Raw genomic sequence first — 27414 nt, forward strand, 5'->3', positions numbered from 1 at the left:
ATTTTTTTTACTCTGGGCAGTGGGAGACAACGTTTTTGTCTTTCAAAAACTAACTCACCAAATGGGAGTTAAAAAAAAATAAATACTCCTCACACAGGAAGTTTCTTCCCAGACTGTGAAGGTATTCACATTTTTTTCAGTACCTCATCACCAGGTTTTTCTAGCATTTGACAAACATAAAAAAGGACATCACACCGTCCACTCTAAAAGGGCCGGCAATGTAAGACCCCTCCTCTAATGGCCCAGCCAACAGGGCCAAAGATTACAGTTCACCCATCTCTAAATGAGATGTTTGCAACAGAGAGCCTTGTATTTCAAGCTCTAAATCTGGTACTAAATCTGCATGGCTTAAAAGTGTAAATATGTGATATGATGAGGGTTTCTTCTGGTGTGTTTCTGAAGGCCATGTGGATCCAGGCATGCATGGCTGGGAGGCAGCCTCAGAGGTGAAACTAGTGATTAAGTCATTGTTTGGGGTTAAGTAATAAACAAATTAGCAGGATATCCCGGGGAGCTCCAATGCAATGAAGGTAATAGAAAGCGTCTTCGAGGGCTGTTGGTAATTTATCTGGAGCAAATGGAGGAGCATTAATGCCAGAAAGACTGCATTTGCGAGATATTATTACTGCAAGGATTATTGTGATTATTGAAAGAGAGATGTAAGACAGGTGGAACCCCTATTGGTAAATGACACAGGTGGAAAGCTGATTTAGAGTGTGAATTTTCTTTAGGAATATTGGAGAGCTTGAGCTTACATTTAAGATTTATAACACATCTATTTTGTTGACCGTTTTTTAAAAATATGCCTCTGAGAGCGAGTTTGGTGTTTTGAAACCTTCCTTTTTTTACCAGCAAACCCATGGGATTTTGTGATTTGTGATGTCTGTGATATTACGAAGAGTAAGTTGTCCCTCACGGTTAACAATTCCTTGTACAACGGGCTTTACATGGCCATTAATGGTCAGTTGAAGCCCCTGGGTACAAAGATGGCAGACACCATTAATAGGTATGCTTCTCCTCAGAGAGTACAAATTCACATTAGACCCTGGAGCCAGCTCGTGGGGTTGGGGTAAAGAAAGCGGACTCATCGGGTCAGGGATATGGCTGCAGAAGAGACAGGTCATGTGCAGTCCTTTCCACAGAATTTCAACAACAGCAGGAGATTGTGGGGCATAATAGGACATTTGAGTAACACACCTGCATCTCCAACACAGAATCCCATCTTGGCTCTGTTTATCATAACAACATGTCAAAGATTTCCTCAAAGTCTTGCATAGGTCTGTGGAAGAATCCTGTATACTACCCTGAACTGAGATGCTACAAAATGCAGATAAAGAAAAGGATGGAATTGGATAGTGGAGTAGAAGACATGTGGGTGCCTACTCACTGACATTTCTGTGTCTGTTTGAAGTTGAACAGGGATGCTTCCAAAGAAAGCAAGCACCACCGCTAATACTGGAGTGTCCAGCATGGAGCTAAGTGGACCAGAGCCCAGCCAGAATGTTAGGATAACTACTATGTAACTGAGCGACATTTCGTTTTGTTGTGTGTATGTAGCTATTTTATGTGGACATCTTGAAAATCTTACATGGATTTAGCTGTTTGGACCTACGTTGGAGACCTCTGCTCCGGGGGAGCAAGAGCCACTCTAAGCGAAGGCATCTTAAGGTGATAGACTTACCACTTTAATCAAACAAAGCCATCGCCTTAGGCGTCACTTACTCCACGGTTTTGGAGATGCTATGATTCAACATTTCCCTAACCTTCATATTCTTCCAGCTCTCAAAGACTGCAAGAATGATGAAGTCTTTAATCATTTTTTGCACTTTTATGTTTTAAAATTGTATTCTTTTTCATTCTCGGTCCTTTTTTTTTATGGCTTCAAATCTTGATAGAGAGACAGACAGACAGGCAAAGTGATAGACAGACAGACAGACAGACAGACAGACAGACAGACAGACAGACAGATAGATAGATAGATAGATAGATAGATAGATAGATAGATAGATAGATAGATAGATAGATAGTTATATAGATAGATAGATAGATAGATAGATAGATAGATAGATAGATAGATAGATAGATAGATAGATAGATAGATAGGTAGGTAGGTAGATAGATAAACAGATTCCTGCTTATGGTATATTTCCATGCACAGCCTCTTCATTGACAAGCATCACTTGCTTGTATTCCGAAGTTACGGAATTATTCGGGTCCTGCATGGCTGTGATAGCCCTGTATACATACCTGCAAAAGACATGAAGAAGATAGTGTGGTAAGTGAGGAGGTTGAATTTTTGGTTTGATAACCTTGTCATTTATTTGCAAAGTAATAACTCGCGTTTTAAAAAGCAGCATCCTTCATAATACTCTGAATAGAGGCAGCGGTTTGGGTGTCTCCCTTCACCAATGGAAGTACTGTTACATGTTAGTTAGCTGAATGTCCGAACCATACCCCTATTAACATTTCAGAGGCAATGGCGTGTTTGAAAATCTGCCTAATTTCTAAGTAATCCCTATCTATCAGCAAATTAGGCAATCATTAGAAACTACATAGTTCTCTTAAAAGTACACTTGGATAGGTAGCAGTCATGGAACTCTCTCTAGCTCACCTCAAGAAGGTTCTTGCAGACGTATTAATGCTCATCAGCAGGTTACCGCACTGTTTACTCATGTATTCTAGCCCACAATGCTAGCCTTCGGATGTAGGAAGTAGGGGTGGGCGGAATTTGTGTAGTCGAGCTACGCAAAGCTTCACGAAATGGTAAAAAATCTCGGCAAGCACGCAAAAGTTTTGCAAACACGTGAAATTGCTTGTTCCGCCCGTTCGCGATGCTTTTTTCCTGTTCGCAAACGCTGTTTGCGTGCTTGGGGAGAAATATCTCGCGAACACTCTTTTTGAAAGCGCGAACAAGCAAAAATGTGGCAATTCCGCGTTCTCCGCGGAACACGAAATTACCCAAATTCTGAAAGCGGAACGGAATTTACCGCCCAGGCCTAATAAGAAGCGCCATCTTTCCAGACGTTCTCCCACACAGTTGCAATGTCCGTCAGTAAGTGAGGAGACCTCTGGTGTAACGTCATTGATAGCCAGAAAGGTGGATGGCAGAAACCTAGGAGGTCTAGTTCTCACAGGGAGTAACGGGGGCCCCTGTCCTTTCTCTGGAGGCACAAAGCGTCTTCTAGAAGAGGCTCAGGTTTAGATGTATACTTAATATAGCCAGATTAGGTTGGTTGTCGAAGTCAGGCCTGACAGAGCTTGTGCATCCATGGACTGGATTGTCCTGCCTGAAGAAGCTTTCCAAGAAAGTCTGGAGGGTATGATCACATTAGCTTTGATTGACATGAGATTGCTTTCGACTGTGTAATATGGGCTCAACTTTACATAATAGGGTCATCGACTTTGCAACAATAGTTCCATCTGTGTGGAGATGGCACTATTGGTGATTTTAGCAATCATGGTCTAACCACGGACAATCTGTCAACCCTTTTCAAAAACACACTTAAGAAAACGGATTAAACAAGATGAGCAACTCAAAAATATTGGCTGTGAGTCCTAATAAGTTATACATGTTGGTGCATGGTGCTCTATCAAATGATCATGTGCAAAGAATTTGATCCTTATGGGAGACTCCCACTTCTGAAAACATGTCTTTAAATCCAAACAGGCTTTGAGCATTGTAGTAGGTCAATGTCCCTTAAAATGCACCATTTGCTACTAGTTCTTAAAGTAATATAGCAAAAAAAGTCCCAAAGTCATATGAAACACTCCCAGTGAACTTGTTGCACTTTGCATGCTAGAGCCTATTCTCAGAGCAGAAAAGAGCACGTAAAAAGCTGTAAAATACCATTAGCTAATGAGCTTGGCTTGCAGTCAGATTCGACATTGGGCTCAATGTCGGATCTGACTGCATCAACATTGCTCCTTCAAAAAGATTTTGGCCAAAGCCCTTCAAACGCTTCTAGCACGCCCAACCTCAGGATTCTCAGTTATGAAACGAAAATGCGTTTTAGGATGGTTCCTATTGTTTATTGTGGGGTTAGAGCTGAAACCAGACAAGGGTATAGGTCTTTCAAGTATGATGCAAAATGCTGGATCACTGAGCCCTATCATCATCTTAAGATATTTCTGATTGACGGCTTCCTGGGCTCTGGATTGCATTCTGCTTTATTGTGGCTCCCTAGAAGCAGTGGAATCTTAGGATTGGAGATATAGGTCCAACATGTCCCTGCCTTCCTAAGGCCTTAAAGTCCTGTGCAGTACAGATTGGTAGGTGTGATGCTGCAGGCACTTCATTTGTGACGGTTTCAAGATTTTAGCCAGTCACAACCCAAGAGATCCCAGAGAGAGAGAGATCCGTAGAATAGCTCCAAGAATTAATGGCACCTGTTCACAAATGGTGAGGTACAGTGTTCCAAGCTTGTTATGATACATATAGGTTTGACACCTGCTCACTGATAGCATAGCACATTCAGTTAAGTGCAACCTGATCCATCGTACGAAACACAGAAAAGAGCAGACCAGGTCCAAACGGATTAGGTGTAAGACTGTGCTGGCCTCTGTGAGGCAAAGAAAAATGCGTGAGATAGAGTGCTGAAAATGTTAGGGACAGCAACTGTGGAGTGCAGAAGACTAGAGACAATTTCCATCAGACCCCCCAGAAGGGGTGGTACTTCACATCATGTGGAAATTGTTGGTGACCTCCACTGCCGCTCGCTCTCAGAAGAGGGGCACCGACGGATAGAGCGGGGCCTCATACTCCCGAGCGGTCGCCGGGTGAGGTGAGGTCATCACCCACAAAATGCTGGGAAGAAGACATATATCTTCCCTCTCAGTGGACACTTAAGTATCTACAATTTTGATACCAGTACAAATTTGTTGTTAGTACATTTTTTTGCTAATTGTAAGATGCAGTAGCCTTTCCAATTCAAGGTCCTGAAGAAAGCCGGACTAATGGTCCACCAGGCTGAAACATGTCGACCATACTGCTCAGCGCCACAGGATGCAATATCCCACTAGCTGGCGTGTTTTTAACATTTGACACTTAGATCTCTGTTTAGACACGGTTAGAGATCAAGTAGCCAATTTTATTCACCTTTATCATTTGAGCACTGCACTTTTTTGTATCCTTAAATGTACAACATAAGTATGCTTTTGGGTATCCCTCCAGAACGACACTTAACTGGTCGTTTCTGGCATGGGATTTACAACAATTTCCACATGATGTGAAGTACCACCCCTTCTGGGGGGTCTGATGGAAATTGTCTCTAGTCTTCTGCACTCCACAGTTGCTGTCCCTAACATTTTCAGCACTCTATCTCACGCATTTTTCTTTGCCTCACAGAGGCCAGCACAGTCTTACACCTAATCCGTTTGGACCTGGTCTGCTCTTTTCTGTGTTTCGTATATTGGATAGGGGTTTGAGCAGACAGGTCAATAAATATTCCCCTAGACCCTCCACATACCTGTCTTGTTTTTTAGTCAACCTGATCCATCACCAATGAAAACATATTCTCCAGTGGTGAAGCACATTAAGCCATGTGTGATCAACAGAACATTAATATTTACTCAATGACTCAGAGGGGCAGCAATCCATGTATGATCTGATACAGGAGTACCTGTTTATTGGGGTTGAGGACAGCATCCCTTGGTTGAACTTATATTGAAAGAATGAGCACTTTTTCATTGAGGGTCTAGCAGCGAATTCATGTGTGTTTGAATGAACAGAACATAAGTTCTGGCATTCAGGGATGTATGACATTACAACGCATGCTTTTACATCGCATGCTTTTACATCGCAGTTTTTACAACGCATACCATTACAACGCATAGCGCTTTGGGGTGCTGGATAGTGAATAGTTTAATTTACTATTCCAACTCCAGTCCCCGTGGACACTAGGGAAGGTGTTGGATAGTAAATTAAATCTATTCCCTATCCTAGAGCGCCCCCCAGCGCAATGCGTTGTAATGGTTTGCGTTGTAAAAGTTGCGATGTAAAAGCACTGCGTGGTAAAAGTTGCGTTGTAAAGGATGTTTCCCGTCATTCAGCTATCAGCGCATAGGATACCATGTATGATCAGGCTCAGAGAGCAAAGGTTCACAGAGATATGACACAAAATTTGTGGTATGATCTGATGTGATGAGCTTGGTTACAAGTTCACTGATGGCGCTGCACAGGATTCCATGTGTAATTAGTTACAAAAAGCATGAGTACCTGTTCACTGAGGTTGCGTTGCTCTGCACACATATCTAGGAGGCAGTTGCAGGTCTGCTTGCTGATTTCTTCTAGGAAGGTATTGCATAGACCAAGTCCACAGTTTTTCAAGTGAGGGTACTGTGAGAAAAACAAGGATGCCATTTTAAATAACTGAATAAGGCAATGCCACATTTTTATTTCCTAAATTCTGCGAACTGAGGCTTCGAAAAAATCTCTCTAACTTTCCCACAACTACACACGTTTCCAGAACACATACTTTTTAACGCCCAATGTTATCATTCCACATCAATTGGCTCTTTGTATTCTCACTCAGATTGAAGTCAAAGTACCATGGTATGTATTCATCTTAAACTATTAATACAATTAGGTGACCCACTTCTACTTGTGAGGTATTGAGAGTCCTATCTTCTATGAAGAAAGTCCCCGAGGCACCTGTATGTGCCTGCAGGACGTGCACTGAACAGTGGAGATGATGAACAGTTCCCTCTTTAGGATTCAGGCACCCTCAACATGTAAGATGAATATTGGATTTCTGACACAAATTATTATGTCATTCATTGATCAGTTGGTTTTTTGTGTGGATTGTTTGGCAAGGAAATACTGGGCAGGCTTTCATTCTTTTGTACTGGTGGAAAGCATAAGATCATACTTTAGGCGTCTCCAAGGATTTCATATGCAGTGTCTATTCTACCTTTTCAACCCTTATCCACTTTTGTCGAGATGAGGGCCATAAAGCCTTCTAACTCACCTGGTGAGGATGGGTCGAGTTTAACAGGGAAGAGCTCACAGATAAGCATGGCTGCATACAGGACTGGGACATGAGGCATGGCAATAACTTAAAAAATCAAATCATAACATTTAATTTAAAGTTTAAAGTAGATGTAAGGCTCCCAAAGCTTCTCACATAACACAGAATATGCTACCTCAAACCATAATTCTTGCATGAGAGAAAGAGGTTTAGGAAAGGACCTCCCCTGCCACCACCCAGTCAAAAGTCTATTTTAGCCAACATTATCATGTCACTGACCTCCTCTGGGCACATCTCGTGGATATTGTTCACAAACTGACTGCAGACCATGGGGAAGGAGATAGAATAGCGCAGCATCGATGACTCCTCCATAGTCGCTGAGAACATCTTCTCCAGAATACGGACATAGAAACTGGGAAGCAAGCGGGTAGAAGAGTAAATATCCATGTCAATGGCGAATGCATCACATTGATCTAATAGGACCTCTGCATTTACAGTTGGAAAAATGTTAGAATGGGAAGGATAAGAGGGGAGAAGTACAACCTGGCTCAGAAAGGGCATGGAAGGAGAACAGTAACAACATAGTTGATTAATTACGAGCCCTGCAGTAACACAGCACTCAAAATACTGATTCCGCCGGGTTCAGGTTTTCCTACATGCAGAATTACCACACCAAGGCATGGGCAGTGTGGGCAACAGGCCAGAGTCCTGCACCTACTCACAGCCGCAGTGCCCGCAGCAGTGCAGCACCTTCTAAAACACTCCGGTTTTACAAGGCCCGTGGGCAGCAGTGGTGCAGCGCTGTGATGCGAGCCCCAAGGCAGGGGTCCACCTCCCATGATTCCCGCAGCCATGGGCTGCAAGGACTTCAGAAGTCTAATTGCTGCATCTGCATGATAACAGCGATTAGATGAGTACTTGAAGTGCCCTTGGTAGCGAAGAGAGTCATGACCCTCCATGAATGAGAAGCAGGGTGTCCTGCAAGGCTCACAACAAAAGACAGGATCAGGTTGCTTCGCACAGAGCATTACTTGCTGAGTATGAAGTAAAAGGGAGAAGAGCAGATAATGCAGAGAGAGGTGTATATACATGGAGTAAGACAAACGCAAGAACGAAGGTAAGAGGTGGGTGAGGGATAATAGATGAAGAGTCCACAGAGAAGGGACATCTGAACGTGAGAGGGTAGAATTGGCAAAAAGAGCAAGAGGCTGGAGCAAAGGGAGATGGGGAAGAGGAGAAGTGTATATAATGGGCAGAATCAGTGAGAGAAGGGAAGAGCCTGGGAGAGAAATGAGGTGACTGGTATAACTTGTAGAGGTTGGAGAGCCCAAAAATTAACAGGACGAGCAAGTAGGTGTCATCAGTTGCGGCAGGCAGGGATCAGGGGCAGGCGGACAGGGGAGGAATGTAAAAAAAAAAAAATAGTAAAACTTACCTTATCGCCACCGCGTCTCTCCACTCTCTCCTCTGAGTCAGGAACAGGATCAGGAACCAGGAAGCACCCAGCCTCCCCTGACCAATCACAACGCTGCAACGCTGGGATTGGTCTGAACGCCAAGGTTCGTCGCTAAGCCAGGGAATGGGGGCCTGGGTATGTTCGCCACATAGGCTGTAATGCAGCTTATGTGGAGAACATGCAAAGTGTGCATGACTGTTTGGCCAGGCCGAGAGGGCCGGCCAAGCATGTATGCACACTTGGAGTGGGAAGAGCAGAGCAGCGCCCATTTATTTATTTATTTGCTTATAAAGCGCCTGATTCAATTCCCGAAGGGATATCTCTGCGCTTTTTGCTTCCACTGTATAGTCACTATTAGCTTTCAGCTGTAAGTAAGGAAGGTTAGTTTAGGGCAGTGTGAAGAGATATGTTTTGAGTTTTTTCCTGAAAGATTCAAGGCTGGTGATCAGTTTCAGTACAGTAGGTGGGGAATTCCAAAGGATAGGTCCTTTGTATGATAGAGCTCGACCACCTTGTCTAGCTCTTCTGATTTTTGGGACCTGTAACAGTTGATGGTTGCTGGAGCGCAGTGTGCGTCCAGGGGTATATGGAACGCCATCACCCCGGCCATAAAGTAGCAGGAACAAATAAAATGATAATAACTTTAAGTTATAATAATTGTATTTTTCCTTCAGTTGCACTGCTCAAAAGCAGTGGGGCAATGCTCTTCCGCCTTAGTGGTGGAGCTGCCACTGGGTGTCATCAGAATTAAAAAGTAATTTTTTTTTTAACCCACAGAAGTCTTTTACCTTAGTACATTGTATTATATCATTGCATTGAGAAGTATTTATTAAAAGTGAGATTATTCAAAATGAACTGAGAAACCTTCCCGCTACTGCCCTGATTATAATGGTGTTCATGAACTAAGAGCCACTTAAAGGTTCATATCTGCCTTATAAGTGGGCTAGATTCTTATTCACATGGAGCAAAATTATAGTCTATTACATCAAACACAAGAGGTGTCTGTATAGCGCACATCCTAAATGTGCATATTTGAAAGCGCTCTAATGTGTGACAGTGAACAAAATGGAGTAACAGCAGAGCCGGACTGAGAACCAAAACCGGCCCTGGCAAAGTGCTCGGCCGGCCCCCTGGAGGGGAGGTTGGGGTGCCACCGAGCTCTTTGCCAGGCTGGTTTTCGGCCGATATTGTTTCAGGGCCGATTTTGCAGCTATTCTGCAAAATCGGCCCTGTAACAAAAACGGCCCCCAGGGGGCCAAAACCGGCCCCCACCCTTGCGGCGCACCGGGGGATTGCCCGGTGCCCGCAATGGCCAGTCAGGGCCTGAGTAACAGTGAACTGAATTATTTGCCTAGGATCACACAATTTAGTCAAGCAGGTAAGCCAAAATTGATTCTAGATTTTTCAGTTTCTCGCTTTGCTATTTAGCCACTAGATGGGTATCTGTTTATGACATTACGCTCCGTCTTGTTTTCTTGGAGGATGAGACTAGAACCTGTATGACAGGCAGGGCCTACATTGTCTTTTTGGCAGATTATATAAAGATATGAATCCTGTAACACAAGATACATGCCTCCATGCACTCCTTTTATATTTTCAATAGTAATTTCAAAACACTTTGCTGTATAGTTCTGTATTTCATTTATTGACAGCAAGAATTTTCATAGTAGTTTATTTTCATGAATATTTTATCTCATAGTTCATGATGTTGTTATGCCCAATGCATTTCAAGCGTATAGCCCTTCCTCAGGGGTCTTCCATTAAATCTAGAAACAGTATAATATGTCATAATTGGTATCTTATTTACAAAACATAAATCAAAGCACATGGTAAAAAAATAATTCTCTATATATCTGTCACATTTCATTGACTGAAAGAATATTAAATCATGTTTTTTATGGGTGACTCTCCTTTATATCCCCAGTGAAGTTTGTGAAGAATGACATTTTTTACGTTATTTCGAATAATAAAGTTCGCACTGACCTTGACTGATTATTTTACAGCATTGTCAATGTGCTGTAACAAAATATAAGTGTGAAAATGAATAACGGTCGGCGTTTCGAAATATTCAAACGAGTAGTGACTCACACATAAGTGTGTTAGTTCTTACCGAGTAAGTTACAATTTCGATCTCTTCTCGCTATCCGTGGCGTGCAACGCTCTGTCTAGCGGTACTCTATGGTAACCGGCTCTATGATCTAAAGTGGCGATCACGTGATACGGAAGTATGATAGACATAGAAGAAGTCTATCTACTTTATTTTGTAGTCCCGTAATGTAACGAGTGTGTTTTCACCCAAGAGTGTTATTGTGTCAGAATGAAATGTAAAGTGAAATCATGAGAAAATGAAATAAATAATGGTACAATAAATCTCGTACTGATATACATATCAAAGCAGTATCATAATATTTAACAATTAAGATTGCGTATCCCATTTAGTCTCTGTGGTTGTAAAGTTCTCACAGGTAACAGTGTAGATCCATCCTTTCATTAAGTCCTTTCGGTTGCAAGGTGCGTAGATAATTAATCCAAAACACTTCTCTGCGTAGTAGATGACTGTTATTATCACTACCCGGGAGTATTGCCACTTTTTCCAAGATGCAAAATTTCAGTTGGCTTATGTTGTGTTTAGCTTCATTGAAGTGTGCCGCTATTGTGGATTTCTCATTCTTCAATCGAATATTACTCTTATGTTCGATTATTCTGGTTTTAATCTTCCTTTGGGTTTTCCCCACGTATGAGAGGCCACATGGACATCTTAACATGTAAATAACGTTACTCGTATCACATGTTTCTGTGACTTTGTTTTATCGTGGTTGGTTTTTTGGTTCTTTGACCAGTTCTTTTAGATTTTTTGTTCGTTCGTATGCAAAGATTGGTTGTCTAGTAAATATGCCTTGGAAATCTTCTTCTAGGGCCAACATTGGCCAATGTGTTTTGATGGACTTTCTTATTTTCATACTGTTTGTTGAAAATTTGGATACAAAGACTGACTTTTGTTCTTCTTGTTTGTCTTTTGTTTTTAACAAGTGTTCTCTTTGTAATTTATCAGCTCTTTCTGATGCAGAATCCAAGATGGACTGTGGATATCCATTTAATTACAAAGAGAACACTTGTTAAATTTGTTAAAAACAAAAGACAGACAAAAAATCTAAAATAACTGGTCAAAGAACCAAAAAACCAAGAACGCAATGTGTACAAAGGAACAATACCTTGCCACAACTGTGGGAACTGTTCAGCAATTATTAAAGGCAATGTAATTAATCATCCCACCAAAGGCACTACGATAAAACTGAAAGTCACAGAAACATGTGATACGAGTAACGTTATTTACATGTTAAGATGTCCATGTGGCCTCTCATACGTGGGGAAAACCCAAAGGAAGATTAAAACCAGAATAATCGAACATAAGAGTAATATTCGATTGAAGCATGAGAAATCCACAATAGCGGCACACTTTAATGAAGCTAAACACAACATAAGCCAACTGAAATTTTGCATCTTGGAAAAAGTGGCAATACTCCCGGGTAGAGATAATAACAGTCATCTACTACGCAGAGAAGTGTTTTGGATTAATTATCTATGCACCTTGCAACCGAAAGGACTTAATGAAAGGATGGATCTACACTGTTACCTGTGAGAACTTTACAACCACAGAGACTAAATGGGATACGCAATCTTAATTGTTAAATATTATGATACTGCTTTGATATGTATATCAGTACGAGATTTATTGTACCATTATTTATTTCATTTTCTCATGATTTCACTTTACATTTCATTCTGACACAATAACACTCTTGGGTGAAGACACACTCGTTACGTTACGGGATTACAAAATAAAGTAGATAGACTTCTGCTATGTCTATCATACTTCCGTATCACGTGATCGCCACTTTAGATCATAGAGCCGGTTACCATAGAGTACCGCTAGACAGAGCGTTGCACGCCACGGATAGCGAGAAGACATCGAAATTGTAACTTACTCGGTAAGAACTAACACACTTATGTGTGAGTCACTACTCGTTTGAATATTTCGAAACGCCGACCATTATTCATTTTCACACTTATATTTTGTTACAACACATCGACAATGCTGTAAAATAATCAGTCAAGGTCAGTGTGAACTATATTATTCGAAATAACGTAAAAAATGTCATTCTTCACAAACTTCACTGGGGATATAAAGGAGAGTCACCCATAAAAAACATGATTTAATATTCTTTCAGTCAATGAAATGTGACAGATATATAGAGAATTATTTTTTTACCATGTGCTTTGATTTATGTTTTGTAAATAAGATACCAATTATGACATATTATACTGTTTCTAGATATAATGGAAGTCCCCTGAGGAAGGGCTATACGCTTGAAATGCATTGGGCATAACAACATCATGAACTATGAGATAAAATATTCATGAAAATAAACTACTATGAAAATTCTTGCTGTCAATAAATGAAATACAGAACTATACAACAAAGTGTTTTGAAATTACTATTGAAAATATAAAAGGAGTGCATGAGGGCATGTATCTTGTGTTACAGGATTCATATCTTTATATCATTTGAAGTAATTATTCCTGAGAGCCCAGCAGGAGTACCACCATATGCACCAACGAAATATATGAACTATTCAAAAGATCGGTTTACTACACTACTTGAGTGCGGAACCTTATAAAACAATTTTTATGCTTTTTGACAGATTGACATAAGGCAAACCTTCTCCATTGAGAAAAGAGTGCTTCACAGCAGACACAAACTATTTAATACATTTTTTTGGGCACAGGGAGATTTGCCAAGATTACAGGATGCTGACCCGAGGCCGGGATTCAAGTCTGGCCCCCATGATAAATGGCGGAAGTTATAGTCACTAGGGCACATCACCTTCCGTGAAATTTCAGCTAGTGTTAGGCTCGAGGTTTCAAGAAGACCTTGAGCTAAGCCAGCGTCAGGCCTGTGGCTCAAGCTTTCAGTTGCTTGTGCACCTCTAATGGAATGCAAAAGAGGGAAATGTTAAGAGTGGCCGAATCCATGTTTACATGTAAGAGCATTTCAGAGTGTGGGAGGGTGGAAGAGGAGAGGTGGATGTAAAGGAGAGAGCAGCTGAAACAAGGTAGGAGGGTGAGAAGAGAAGAGTGGTGAAGAGCAGTGAATGGAGGGGAGTGGCAGATTTTAGAGGGGCAGAACCAGCAAATGGAGCGTACAGGAGGGAGAGTGATGGAACACGAAGAGTAGAGCATTTAGGGGAGATGTGAATGTAAGAGGGACAGAACCAGCTGGGAATGGGGAGAAAGGAGAAGTTAATGTAGAGGGGGGAAAACCAGCAAAAAACCTGAGGCTGGAAGGAATGATTAAAGGCAAAAGGTAGAGCATGAATAGAAGAGAGGCAGAACCATCAGGAGAACATTTAAGTGGTGGGGAGGAAGAACGCTTAGAGGAGGATGAAAGAGAGCAGGAACACCAAGAGCTGGTATGAGGCTGAGTGAGAGAGGCAGGGGAGAGGTAGGTGTTAGAGGAGTAGAACCAGTGAGGGAAAGTTAAGGGCTGGGAAGAGATGAGAGTTGGCGATTACAGCAGGGAGGTGAGAGGTGGATGTAATAAGGACAGAATCAGCGAGAAAGGTAATATACTGGGGGAGTGTAGAGAATTAAAATAAAAGGTGAATGTATGAGAAACAGAAACAGTGACACAAGGGAAATGCCTGGGTGCTGTATAAGGGGGAAGGTGGATGAAAGGGGACAGACCAACAAAAAAACATTAGGAGAACGAAGGGAGAGATAGTGGTGAAGGACAGTACATGGATAGGAGCTGTAGATGTAAGAGAGGTAAGTTATTAGAAAAACATATGCAGCGAGGAGGAGGAATGGAGTGATGTGGATGCTGAAGAGTAGAACATGAAAAATACAGGGGGATTTAGGAATGACCGAACCAGAAAGAGAAGTTACAATGTCAGGATTAAGATGGATGTAAGCGTGGAAGAATCCACAATACAATTTTAGAGGGTGGGGAGAGATAAGAAATATAGTTAGAGCATGAAGGGGAGAGATAGGTGTAAGAGGGGCAGGGCAGAATCAGTCAGAAAAGATAAGAGGCTTTGTGAGAAGGGAAATTGAGAGCAGAACCATCAAAATATGATAAGAGGCCTGCAGGGAGAGGGAGGGAGGAGGGGGAAGGTAGATCTTAGATGAGCAGAACCAGCAAGAAAAACTTAAATGCTTGGTGGAGATGAATAGATCATGGAGATAGAGGGCAATGTAAGAATCAGCAACAGAAGGTAAGGGAGGGAAGGATGAAGGGAGGGGTCTATGTAACAGGGCAGAACCAGAGAGAGAATATAAAAGGCTAAGGGAGAAGTAAAATGGGCAGTAGAATTTAGGATGGCATAACCAGCACAGAAATTAAAAGGCTGGGTGGAGAGTTGAGAGGTGAAGTGTAGAACATTAAGAGAAAAGATGGATGTAAGAGAAGCAATCTCAGAGAGAGAAGGTAAGATGCTTGAGGAGAGATGAAAGGAGAGTAGGAGATCATTCTGGAGTGGAGTGTATATAAGAGCAGCTGAGTCATAAAGAGAAGGTAAATGGCTGGGTAAGGGATTAGGTGAAATGTAGAGCTCTGAGGGGGAGAGGTGGAAGTAAATGGGTAGAATCAGCAGAAAAAAGGTCAGAGGCCGGAGAAGAGTTAAAAATATATTTGAACCAGTGTGTGCTACGATGTCAGTTGAGCCTACTGTCAAAGTTTGCAATTTCATAGTTCTTTATTTTCCAAGTAAAAAATACAAAACATCATTTTAGTTTTTAGATGTATGTGCCATCCTTCACAAAGAGTAGTGATCTTGAACTTTCCTCGATCTGTCTGCTGAATTCCAGCCTGCTTTTTGAGTACTCTATTACTCCTCTTGATCTTTCTATTAAATCCCACACCTAGTGGGACCCTTTCCTGCCCACGGCATGACTAGAGATTTAGAAATTTAAGCTTTTGCCCTGACCTCCCTTTGCAGCATCTTCCTTGCCTCGTCATCAGTTCCTACCAAAGTAAAAAACAAAAGAGATTGTGATCATTTCTCTGCTCAAAAAAACGTCAGTAGACTTAAAACATCTAAGCATCTTCTGACGGTGCACAGTCAAAATATCGACTACAAAATATCGACTGGACACAATATCGAGTTTTAAATATCGAATGGACAAAATATCGACTGGACAGAATATAGACATCAAAAATATCGTTTTTACGGTAAGTAATGTAATATCGAATGTTAAAAATATAGACATTAAAAATATCGAAGTATATATTATAGGTTAATAAAATTATCGAATTTTTGATAATATTGCATTTTTTATAGTGTTTTTTATGTTATTATATGTGTTAAAGTGTGTATTTATGTTATAAATAATTTTAATTAATGAAATTTTAATTTTTTAATTTTTGCGTAATTTAATTCTGTAGCGGGTTTTATAGGGGAATAGGGTGGGAAGTAATTTAATTATAATTAATTAAATATGTACATTTATTTATTGTTATTTATTTTTTAATTATTTGTTAATTAATTTATATTTGGTAATTAATTAACTTTTAATTGGCCATTAATTTAAATTAATTGATTAATTGCTACTTAGGTTAATTTTACTAATTTATTTTCTGTAGCGGGTTGTGGGTTTATAGGGGAATTGGGTGGCAAGTAATTTATTTATAATTAATTAAATATGCTAACATATTTATTGGTATTGTTTTAGAATTAATTGTTCATTAATTTTTTATGGGTAATTAATTAAATTAGAATTGCTAATTAATTTTATTTAATTGATTAATTGCTAATTATGTTAATTTAATCATTTATTTTCTGTAGTGGGTTGTGGGTTTATAGGGGAATAGGATGGGAAGTAATTTATTTATAATTAATTAAATAAAACAATTTATTTAATTGTATTTAATTTGAATTTATTGTAAATTAATGTTTAAATGTTAAATTATTAATTGTTAATTAGTAATTAATTAGTATTATTAGTTAAGTAATTGTAATAATTAATTTTAATTTGTAATTTTAAGTGATTAATTATTATATTATATTAAATTCGTAATTACTTTTCATACATTTTTTATATGTATTAATTAATATTTATTGAAATAATATATGAAGTATTTAGTTTCACTACTATTGCACTCTCTGGAGTGGGAATAGTAATTTTTACCTCTACGCTATCCAACGCTTTCCCTACTGTTGCACTCACTGGAGTGGAAATAGTAATTTTTACCTCTACGCTATCCAACGCATTCCCTACTGTTGCACTTTTTGGAGTGGGAATAGTAATTTTAACCGCTACGCTATCCAACGCTTTCCCTACTGTTGCACTATTTGGAGTGGGAATAGTAATTTTTACCCCTACGCTATCCAACGCTTTCCCTACTGTTGCACCCACTGGAGTGGGAATAGTAATTTTAACCTCTACGCTATCCAACGCTTTCCCTACTGTTGCACCCACTGGAGTGGGAATAGTAATTTTTACCTCTACGCTATCCAACGCATTCCCTACTGTTGCACTTTTTGGAGTGGGAATAGTAATTTGAACCCCTACGCTATCCAACGCTTTCCCTACTGTTGCACTATTTGGAGTGGGAATAGTAATTTTTACCCCTATGCTATCCAACGCTTTCCCTACTGTTGCACCCACTGGAGTGGGAATAGTAATTTTTACCTCTACGCTATCCAACACTTTCCCTACTGTTGCACTCACTGGAGTGGGAATAGTAATTTTTACCCCTACGCTATCCAACGCTTGCCCTACTGTTGCACCCACTGGAGTGGGAATAGTAGTTGTAACCTCTACGCTATCCAACGCTTTCCCTACTGTTGCACCCACTGGAGTGGGAATAGTAATTTTTACCTCTACGCTATCCAACGCATTCCCTACTGTTGCACTTTTTGGAGTGGGAATAGTAATTTTAACCCCTAGGCTATCCAACGCTTTCCCTACTGTTGCACTATTTGGAGTGGGAATAGTAATTTTTACCCCTACGCTATCCAACGCTTTCCCTACTGTTGCACCCACTGGAGTGGGAATAGTAATTTTTACCTCTACGCTATCCAACACTTTCCCTACTGTTGCACTCACTGGAGTGGAAATAGTAATTTTTACCCCTACGCTATCCAACGCTTTCCCTACTGTTGCACCCACTGGAGTGGGAATAGTAATTGTAACCTCTACGCTATCCAACGCTTTCCCTACTGTTGCACCCACTGGAGTGGGAATAGTAATTTTTACCTCTACGCTATCCAACGCTTTCCCTAATGTTGCACTCTTTGGAGTGGGAATAGTAATTTTAACCCCTACGCTATCCAACGCTTTCCCTACTGTTGCACCCACTGGAGTGGGAATAGTCATTTTTACCCCTACGCTATCCAACGCTTTCCTCACTGTTGCACCCACTGGAGTGGGAAAAGTAATTTTTACCCCTACGCTATCCAACGCTTTCTCTACAGTTGCACTCTGTGGAGTGGGAATAGTATTTTTTACACTTCTGCTATCGTACAGTAATATTATTGGATATTATTTAATTATATTATGTTAATATATATATATGTTTTAACAAATATGATTGTAATTTTTTTTATAACTTTCATTAATTATTTAATTATTATAAGTTAATTTAAGTATTTTTAAGTATCTTTTAGTAATTAATTTTTAATTTAAATTTAATTTAACACTGTTTTTAATAAAATCGATATTTTTTAAAACTATATTTTTGTAAACTATATTTTGTACTCGATATTTTTGTACTTACCTGTTTGTAGATACAAAGTCGATATTCTGTCTGTCGATATTTTTTCCTCGATATTTTTGCTAGTCGATATTCTGTCAGTCGATATTATCTCAGTGATCCTCTTCTGACATCTGTTTGCTGCCTTTTCTCCAAAGTCCCACAATACTTTTTTTGTGATAGGAAAAAGGTAGAATTATATTATGATACCTTTACTTTAGGTCAGGGGCAATAGGTCATTCATTGGTAGCACATGTGGTAGATACAATTTGTTTACTGTTGCTGATTTAGAACTGACTTTTTCTTTTGGATAAGAGTTATTCCTTATAGAAACCTGTATCTCCACAGGTGGCAATAGTGAGTAGTCAAAGTTTAATCTAGGCAGTGATAAAGGTATTGGAACTCAAATATAGTAAGTCACATTAATCATACCGGATAAGTACCTTGTTCAGTATATCTATGTCTTTTAAAAGGGACTGATTTGGGGCGTGGCTACAGCGCCTGCGACGATGGCCGCCTGACGAGGATCCTCCGTTGTACTGGGACGTCCTTTCACTGCTTTATGCGCTAATTGGCATCTTTCTCGGTGCTGGTCGCCGGAATCCTTCACCGGAATATGAGGAGTCCCCGGTGAGGCTATTTTCCGCTGCCGCAAGACCTTCTCCGCTCAACTATCGGCCGCGGACTGTCTCCCTCACAGCGGAGGCGGCCGCTGCCATATTAACCCTCGATGTGCTGCCACCGAATTTATGGTGCGTTTGTGGTCCTATCGACGCTCTCTTCACTAGCGTCCCACGAACTATGTCACAATTGAGGTAATCTCTGCCCCTCTTAAATAACAATTGCGGTTCGCTTTTTCTGCAGTTTCATTCATGGATCGTTCCTGCCTTTCTTCACCGCGTTATACTGCCACCTACCCTGGGCTTGTGATAATGCGTCAGAGCTTCCTTGTGCAGGCATATATCACTTTCTTTTGTATTTCAACTGTGAGATATTTCCGCTTTGCTCATTATACTAGACTATTTCCCTCATGCTGAGTACGGATGGTGCCTCTTCTCATGTTTCTTCACACATGGGGGTCGATTCCGATCCGGTAAAATCCCCGTCCGTACGAATCGTATCCGGAGCCGTTTCCGTACGACTCGTATGGACGCCGTACGACCGGACGATTCCGATCCCGATCGGCCGACCCGGACGCGATTCGTACGGTACACGTCGATTCGTATGGAAAAGCGCACGATCACCTAAACACCGTACGGCGCGTACCCCCCATGATCGCAGGGGTATGCGCCGTACCCCTGTGATCATGGGGGGTACGTGCCGTACACCCACCGTACATGGGGTACGGTGCGTACCCCATGTACGCTGGGTGTACGGCACGTACCCCCCATGATCACAGGGGTACGGCACATACCCCTGCGATCATGAGGGGTACGTGCCGTACCCGGGGGGGGGCGTTCCGTACCTGTTTCGGCACGAACTCTGCGTTTACGACTGTTTTCGGCTCCCGTAGGAAAAGGGTCGTACGGCGCGTACCCGACATGAATCGTACTTGCTGGGTCGTAAAAACCAGCCGCGAACTGTAGTGATGTCGCGTACAGCCGGTTCCGAGTGAAACTCGTACGGAGATTTGAGTCGTACGGAGTCCTGTATGACTCGTACGGAGTTTGGCACCTGGTACGGATCGTACTTCGTCGTACGTACGGGACGTCTACGGGTACGATTCGTATGGGGAAAAAACTCTCCGTACGACGATTCGGAGCGCATTTTACCGGATCGGAATCGACCCCATGGTATTTTGTTACATGCTGACACCCCATTCCTTCAGTACATGGGTGCCTATACCTGCCATTTCCATCAGGATTCAGCGCATTTGGATGCTGTTTTTGAATTTTACCTAACACCTAATGTTGTGAGCTACTAATCCTGCCAGTCTTACCTTCATGCGACTTCCGGAACTTTGATGTTTTCCTTTTAAATTTTCTGGAGGCTTCAGGACTTGGATGTACTGCCTTTTTGGTGGCCTTTTTCCTCGCGCCCACTTAGATGTATTTTCTTTTTCATTTTTTTTTTCCTTTTTCGCTGCCTCCATTACTCCTCTGGAATTGGTTCACTTGTCCTTATTTTTGCTGGGTTTAGTGACTTATGGGCAGATTGCGCCAGCCCAAATTTGTTTTTATTCCTTCCAAGACCTCGCAAAGCTCTACGTCTGTGACCTCTGCTACTTCCTCCATCGTTTCATCAATGGCTGGCATTGCTCCAAACTGTCCTTCTTCTGCTCAGGCGTCGTCATCTAAGATGTCACCTCCGGCTCCTTCTTCGAAATGCCCTAAGCAGGACTCTCCAGATAAACCTTCATCTCCCATTTCCATGGAACTCATTTTACAGGAAATTAGGGCTTTGCGTCCTTTTGTGGAGGACACTAGGAGTGACATGCAGCTATTAAAGGAAAAGTGGTCATCTATGGACAGTAGACTATCTTCTGTGGAGCAGCAGGTTCTGGAGATCCCGTCACAGGCTCAACGCATTTCTGCCTGGAAAAGTCAGTGCTGTTCCTGCAGCAGCATACTGAGGACTTGGAAAACAGGAACAGACGCAACAATTTTCGTATTTATGGTCTTCCGGAGGCTTTGGAAGGGGACGACCCTGTTGCGTTTTTCACTTCCTTTCTCCCCAAGCTTTTGGATATGCCTTCTTCTACCTCTCTATCGATCCAAAGAGCACACAGACTTGGCCCCAGATCTTCTACATCTTCTAAACCCCGAGGAGTTATTATTCTGTTCCTGAAGTTTACTGATCTTCTCACTGTTCTTTCTGCAGCCCGAGTCACACGCAACGTCTCATGGTTGGGTCAGAGAGTGTTCCTTGCTCAGGATGTCTCCAATGCTACTGCCTCCAGACGCAAAGAATTTCTTAGTCTCCGTGCTCTATTGCATTCCCTAGGTGCCCGCTCTGGTCTATTCCACCCCTGCACCTTCAGGGTTACTCATCAAAACCAGACGTGGACCTTTCAAGACCCTGGTGAACTCAAGAACTTTATTCTGCTACACTCCAACTCCAACGGCGGCATGGACACTTCTACTTCTTCCTCTCCTAATCGCTGATTATTTGCCTGCTCGCTTGGTGGATTGCTGTTGTTATGTTTTTCTCTCTCCCCTTATAGGATTTGCCTGATTGTTGTGATGCTGTTCCATTATCTATTCTCTCTTTTACTATTATGATGTTATGAAGTTTCTCTAGATTGTGCCTTCTTGATACAAGTTCTGTTGTTTATCCTTTTCTTATGTTTAACATCTTCCCTCTGGTTAATATGCCTCTTATTCCTTCCTTTACTCATTTACAGGTTCCTGATGTACTCCTCCCTTATTCAGAATAGTTCTTCTTCCCTCCAAGTTACTTGTCCTGGTTTGGTGGAGTTCCCTTCGTTCGAGCGGTTCGTCTTGTCCGGTGTCACCCCGATCCCCCTTGCTGTTTGTTTTGTTCCCTTCAGGTATGTTTTCTTCAGTCGTCCTTTTGGATTTGTACTGTCTCTTCTACTCTTTCTTTCTCCTCCGTTCCTTCTTTTTCCACTTTTCCTTTTCTTTCACTCTTTTTTCTCTTTTTCTGAGTTCTAGTTTCCTTTCTGTGACCTTTGGTTTCTTCTTCTTCTTCTCTCTTTTCTTCTTACTTTTACGAGTTGTGGATTGTTCTCTCTCTTTATTTTTGTGCTTATTTTTTTCATGCAAGTGGTTTTTCACATGTTTTTCTTTTTTTTAATTTTCTCATATTGTCTGCACTGTTCCTGTTTCTATATGGTACTTAACATGTTTATCTGGTTTGACAATTTAGAGTCATTTCTTGGAATGTAAAGGGTTTTGTTAATCCCATCAAAAGACAGAAGGTTCTTTCCCACTTATCTTCCTACGCCCCTGATATTGTTCTTTTACAAGAAACTCATCTTAATGATGTTGAGTCTCTCAAGTTGAAAAGGAGTTGGGTGGGTCATGTTTTATTTTCACCATCTGACAATAAGAAGAATGGGGTTGCCATTTTAATTCACAAGAAACTCAAATGTAATGTTTTACTAGAAGAAAAAGATTCGGAAGGTCGTTGGATCTTAGCTAAGTTACTGCTTAATTCTATTCCTTTAACTGTCTTCAATGTTTATGGTCCCACGCAACCTGATTGTTTGTTTTGGCCGGTTATCACCAGCAAATGTATGCAACACAAAGATGATTTTCTGCTGTTAGGTGGTGACTGTAATCAAATTGTTGATCCCTTTATGGACCGTAAGTCCTCTGTTCGCTTGGTTCCCCACAAATCCCATAAACAATTTCTAGATACTATTTCCCAAACTAATCTTTCTGATTCATGGAGACTCACTCACCCAGATACTTTAGACTATTCCTGTTTCTCGCACCCTCATGCTTCTTTCTCTAGACTAGATTATATTTTGCTTTCTCATTCTCTCATCTTCTTCTATTGAACCTATTGTCATCTCAGATCACGCTCCCATTATCACTGATATTGACTTACTCCCCCCTCATCCCAAGTCCTCCAGGTGGCGCTTTAACTCTTCCCTCCTCACTGACCCTAATTTCTCCTCTTCTTTTCGTACTTTTACTGATGATTTCTTTCATACCAATTCTTCCCCTGATATTCCTCTACATACTCTTTGGGACTCTTTCAAGGCCACAGCAAGAGGTTTCATCATAGACTTGGTCTCTCGGAAAAAGAAGCAATTTCTTCAGAAGCGGAAATCTTCTCTCGCTTACATACAAAATTAGAACACCAATTTTATACCTCTTCTGCTAAATGTATGTCTCCAGACCTTCTTCGTGCCAAAATTTCCTTTAATAAACTTTCTACAGATAATGCATCTTCCTTCCTTCTTCGAAATACTGCGCATTACTATGGAGGTCGTAACAAGCGTGGGAAGCTTTTAGCTAATTATCTTAAATCCCGTAAGGAGCGCACTTGTATTGAGTCTATTCTTTCACCTGATAATACTCCCCTCCATACGACTGATACGATTCTCAAATAGTTTAAAAGCTTCTACCAACAACTCTATACTCTGGAATCCCCTCCTTCTCCCTCTATGCTCTCTTCCTACTTTGGAACTCTCCCTACGCCATCTACGTCTCATCTTAATTTTGCGTCCCTTGATCTTGATCTTACTCTTCACGAACTTTCTGTTGCTCTCTCTTCCCTTACTAAAGGTAAAACTCCTGGCCCTGATGGTTTTCCAGTGGAATTTTACTTACACTTTTCAGATCTTCTTTTACCCAAGCTTTTATTGTTGTTTCAGTCTTTTGCCTCGTCGGGTTCTGCTGCAGGCACTTTTCAAGACGCTCCTATCTGTTTAATTCCGAAGGAGGGCAGGGATCCAAGATATTGTAAAAATTATCGGCCCATCTCATTAGTAAATGTGGATTATAAACTCTTCGCCAAATTGCTTGCCTTACGGTTAGATTCCTTTATGCCTCATCTTAATGGTAAGGAGCAATGTGGTTTTATAAATGGTAGACTTACCTCTGACAATTCTCGCCTTTTCCTTAATGTCCTAAATAAAGCCCCCTCTTTCTCGTCCCCTTTGGCTGCTATCTCTGTTGATGCTGAGAAAGCTTTCGATAGGGTGGATTGGTCCTTCTTGTTTGCTTCTCTTCAATGGCATGGTTTTGGTCCTAAGTTTATATCTCTTGTTTTTTTATTGTACTCTTCCTCAAAGGCTTCTGTTCTTGTTAACGGCCAGCTCTCCTCTTCTTTTACTCCTCTTAGAGGCGTTCGTCAAGGATGTCCTTTGTCTCCGCTTCTTTTTGTTTTGGCTCTTAAACCCTTTTTAACCTCCATTCGTCAGAATTCTTCTATATCTGGTTTTCCCTATGGAGATCACCAGTTAAAGCTTTCTACATATGCTGATGATATTCTCTTGTTTATTTCAGACCCGGAAACCTCTATTCCCCCCTTATTGGCCGAATTTGAAGCCTTTTCCCTTGTTTCTGGTTATAAAATTGACTCACATAAGACATAAATTCTCCCTTTGACAAAGTTCTGTCTTTCCCAACTCTTTTCATCTACGGGCTTTACTTGGAATAGTTCCAAAATTAAATAGCTTGGAGTTTGGTTCTCTAGTTCAATCGCCTCTTCTGTCAAATTGAATATGTCCGCTGTCCTCTCTCGTATTGATCATCTATTCTCTTCCTGGAATCTGCTTTTTCTTTCGTGGTGGGGTAGACTTGATTCTGTTAAGATGATGATTGCACCTATCCTTATTTATGTGTTTTCCATGTTACCTGTTCATGTTCCTGCTCTTTACTTCAAGCATATTGATTCCTCCTTTCCAAATTTCTTTGGAAGGGTAAGAAGTCTAGAATTTCTCTTTCTTCTCTTCTTAGATCCAAATCTAATGGTGGCGTTAATTTTCCAGATTTTCGCTTATATCATAAATCTTTCTCCCTTTGTCAAGCATCGCGCTGGCTCTCTCGTGAAGTTTCTCCTTTTTCGCCTCTTTGGCTCTCTATTGAACGTACCTTTTTATCCCCCTTTTGCTTTGATGAGTTAATCCGTTTTTCTTCAAAATCCCCCTATCAATCTTTTCCATTATTTCAGTACACCTCTTCTCTTCTTCGACCTTTATTTACTCATCCAATTATTTCTCGGGACTTCTTTTTACAGCAACCCATTTGGTATAATTCGCTTCTTCTTCACCATAATAGACCTCTCTGTTGGGCTTCTTGGAGACAAAAGAGTATCATATGGATCCATCAGATTTTTGATGGTACCGCCCCTTGCTCATTTCCTCTTTTTCAACTTCGTTTTTCTTGCCCCCGCTCCTTTGTGCATAAATATACCCTTCTTATGGAAGTTGTTCTCGACCGCTATTATTCCTTACCTCCTGCACCCTCTCTCGTTTCCCCTTCCCCTCTCTTGACCTTACTTTCTACCCTTCCTAAGGCATCTCTTATCTATACATTTTTCTCTTCTCCTAATCCGGATCGCCCTAAATCCAAACTTGAACTTTCCTGGGAGGCGGATCTGGGGTGTGTTTTGCCCGTTTCCCTTTGGGATAAACTCTGGCTCAAATCCTTGAAAGTTTCTCACTCTGCTTCCCTCACTCAAACTCTTTTCTTTTTGTATCACAGACTCTATCTCTCCCCTCTGTCCCTCTCCCGCTTTGCTTCTTCCCTTTCTGACTCCGCCTGTTGGACTTGTAAATTGCCTAAAGCTGACCTTTTACACATGTTCTTCTACTGTCCTGCGGTTTCCACTCTATGGAAACAGGTTTGGCATTGTATCTCTCAGATTTTCTCGCTTTCCATTCCACATTCACCTCCTCTTCTTTTTCTGGGTAGTCTTTCAGACGACATTTCTTTACCTCCACACTCTTGTGGTCTTTTTGACCTTATGCTTGCACTTGTCTTTCAACTTATCTCTTCTAATTGGAAATCCTTTACACATGTTTCCATGCAACACTGGTGGAACTCTCTTTGTCATTTCCATAGACTTGATGTTTCCTTTGCCTCATCCTGTAAACCTCCTCGTAATGTGGAGCTCTATTGGCTCCCCCTTACTGTTTATTTAGATCGTTTAGCTATTAAGAAGAAACCATTGACTGTTTATTCAGAGAATTTTAAACCTCCTTGAATGACTTATCCCTTTTCGTACTTATATCTTATTCTTTTACTTCTCTTTTTCTTCTCTGGATATGGTTTATTTCTCTTTTCACTTCTTTCATACTTCTATAATACTTAATGCTCAGTTTTCTGCAGATTGCCTTTACTGATTGTGTTGTACCTTTCTCGGCCTTAATCTTTCTTTTCATTCTCTTTGCTTTCCCCCTCTTTTCTTTTCTCCCCCTTATTCTTTCCCCACAAAATTCATAAAATGCTTTTGTGAATATCCACTTTGACACTAGAATTTTTAAGCTTTGTCCTTTTCCACCTATCTTGTACCATTCCTCTTGTCAATTGTTATTTTTTAATTTTATTATTCTAATAAAGCTTTTCAAACATAAAAAAGGGACTGATTTAAGGAAGGTAGTTATGGAATGAAGCACCATAAAATGTGTTCTGTGACTAATAGTCCCCTAATATACAAAATACACAACCTCTGATGTCTCTGTGTGCGAAGTCTGCAAGACTAAAGTGATCAGAGGCCCAAGGAATGGGCTCGCCCCCTTTACCCACCCACGCTTTTAACAAAAGGTACCGTCTTGAATGTGCACAGAGGCCTGTACAATAGAACACGTGGGTTATGAGCTCAATAGGACCAGCTGACTGGACTAAAAGCAGCCTATTTCCACCTTCAGGCCGTATTCGATGACCTGGGCTTTATTTTTTTTGCCTGGCTCGAAGCAGCAGCAGAGCAGTACAGAGGACAGTTTATGCAACAAGCGGTCTTTAACACGAGTTGCTGTACAAACAGCTCGTCTGTCGTCTGTGGCACGCTGCCCGAGACCACATCACGGAAAGCATACAGCGCGGGGGGAGGAGGGAGCGACTGAATGTTCCCAGGTTGCAAGGTCGGATGAGGTTTAGAAGGCACTTTCTTCCGGGAGCTGGGGCACGTGTACTACCCATGGATGCAATGAGCACGAGGAGGTTGGTGGGAGTAATAGTAGCGATGAACAATGAGTTATACAAATTTCAAATATTACCAGGGAGGCTCAGACTCGCAGCAGTACCGTTTTGAAAAGAAGAAAACAAGAAAACAAAGAATACTACAAGATTATGTAACATAAGCAAGGATATTAACTAATTGATGTCTGGTAAGCTTTGGCTGTTCTTGGTTGGGAAAAGGAGATGCTGCATTCTTACTTTATATTACACCCGCCCCACCACCGACACTCCGTATCAGCTGAGCTCAAATGTCTATTTCTCTAGCAGAGTTTAAGAATAGGATTAGCACCGTGGCATCCACACCGAGTTAGAGTGACAAAGCCTTTTTCCATTTTTACAGCAGTCTTTAGGCACAGGATTAGCATAGTGCCTCCATACGGAGCTGAAAAAAGACAAAAGCCTTTTACCATTCCAGGCACAGTTTTACAGCTTTGTATTGGTAAAATACCATCCAAGCCAACCTGGATGGAATAAAAGCAACCCCAGACGTGTTTCACTCTAGTTAGACGTCATCGGAGAGCCATAGTCTTGACCAGACACAAAGAAGCACCCAGTAAAAGTCAAGACCATACCTACTCAGGCTTTGAGTGCCGCGTACAGAAGCTCCTCTCCACCTAAACTTGGGAACCACCCAGTGTTTTC

The 27414-nt window shown here is 41.2% G+C and overlaps 1 protein-coding gene across 1 annotated transcript in view; it reads right to left on the bottom strand.

Moving 5' to 3' along the window:
* Positions 1-27414, bottom strand: part of NCKAP1L (NCK associated protein 1 like) — a 1588380-nt gene that overhangs the window by 1067831 nt on the left and 493135 nt on the right. The window contains exons 17-18 of the mRNA XM_078688681.1: positions 7245-7377; positions 6215-6334 (exon numbers count right to left, since the gene is read on the bottom strand). Of these exons, the coding sequence (XP_078544807.1) occupies positions 6215-6334; positions 7245-7377 (253 nt within the window). The remainder of the gene's footprint in view (positions 1-6214; positions 6335-7244; positions 7378-27414) is intronic.

Source organism: Lissotriton helveticus, chromosome 1_1 (genome assembly GCF_964261635.1).
Source record: "Lissotriton helveticus chromosome 1_1, aLisHel1.1, whole genome shotgun sequence".
In the NCBI taxonomy this organism is placed as follows: Eukaryota; Metazoa; Chordata; class Amphibia; order Caudata; family Salamandridae; genus Lissotriton; species Lissotriton helveticus.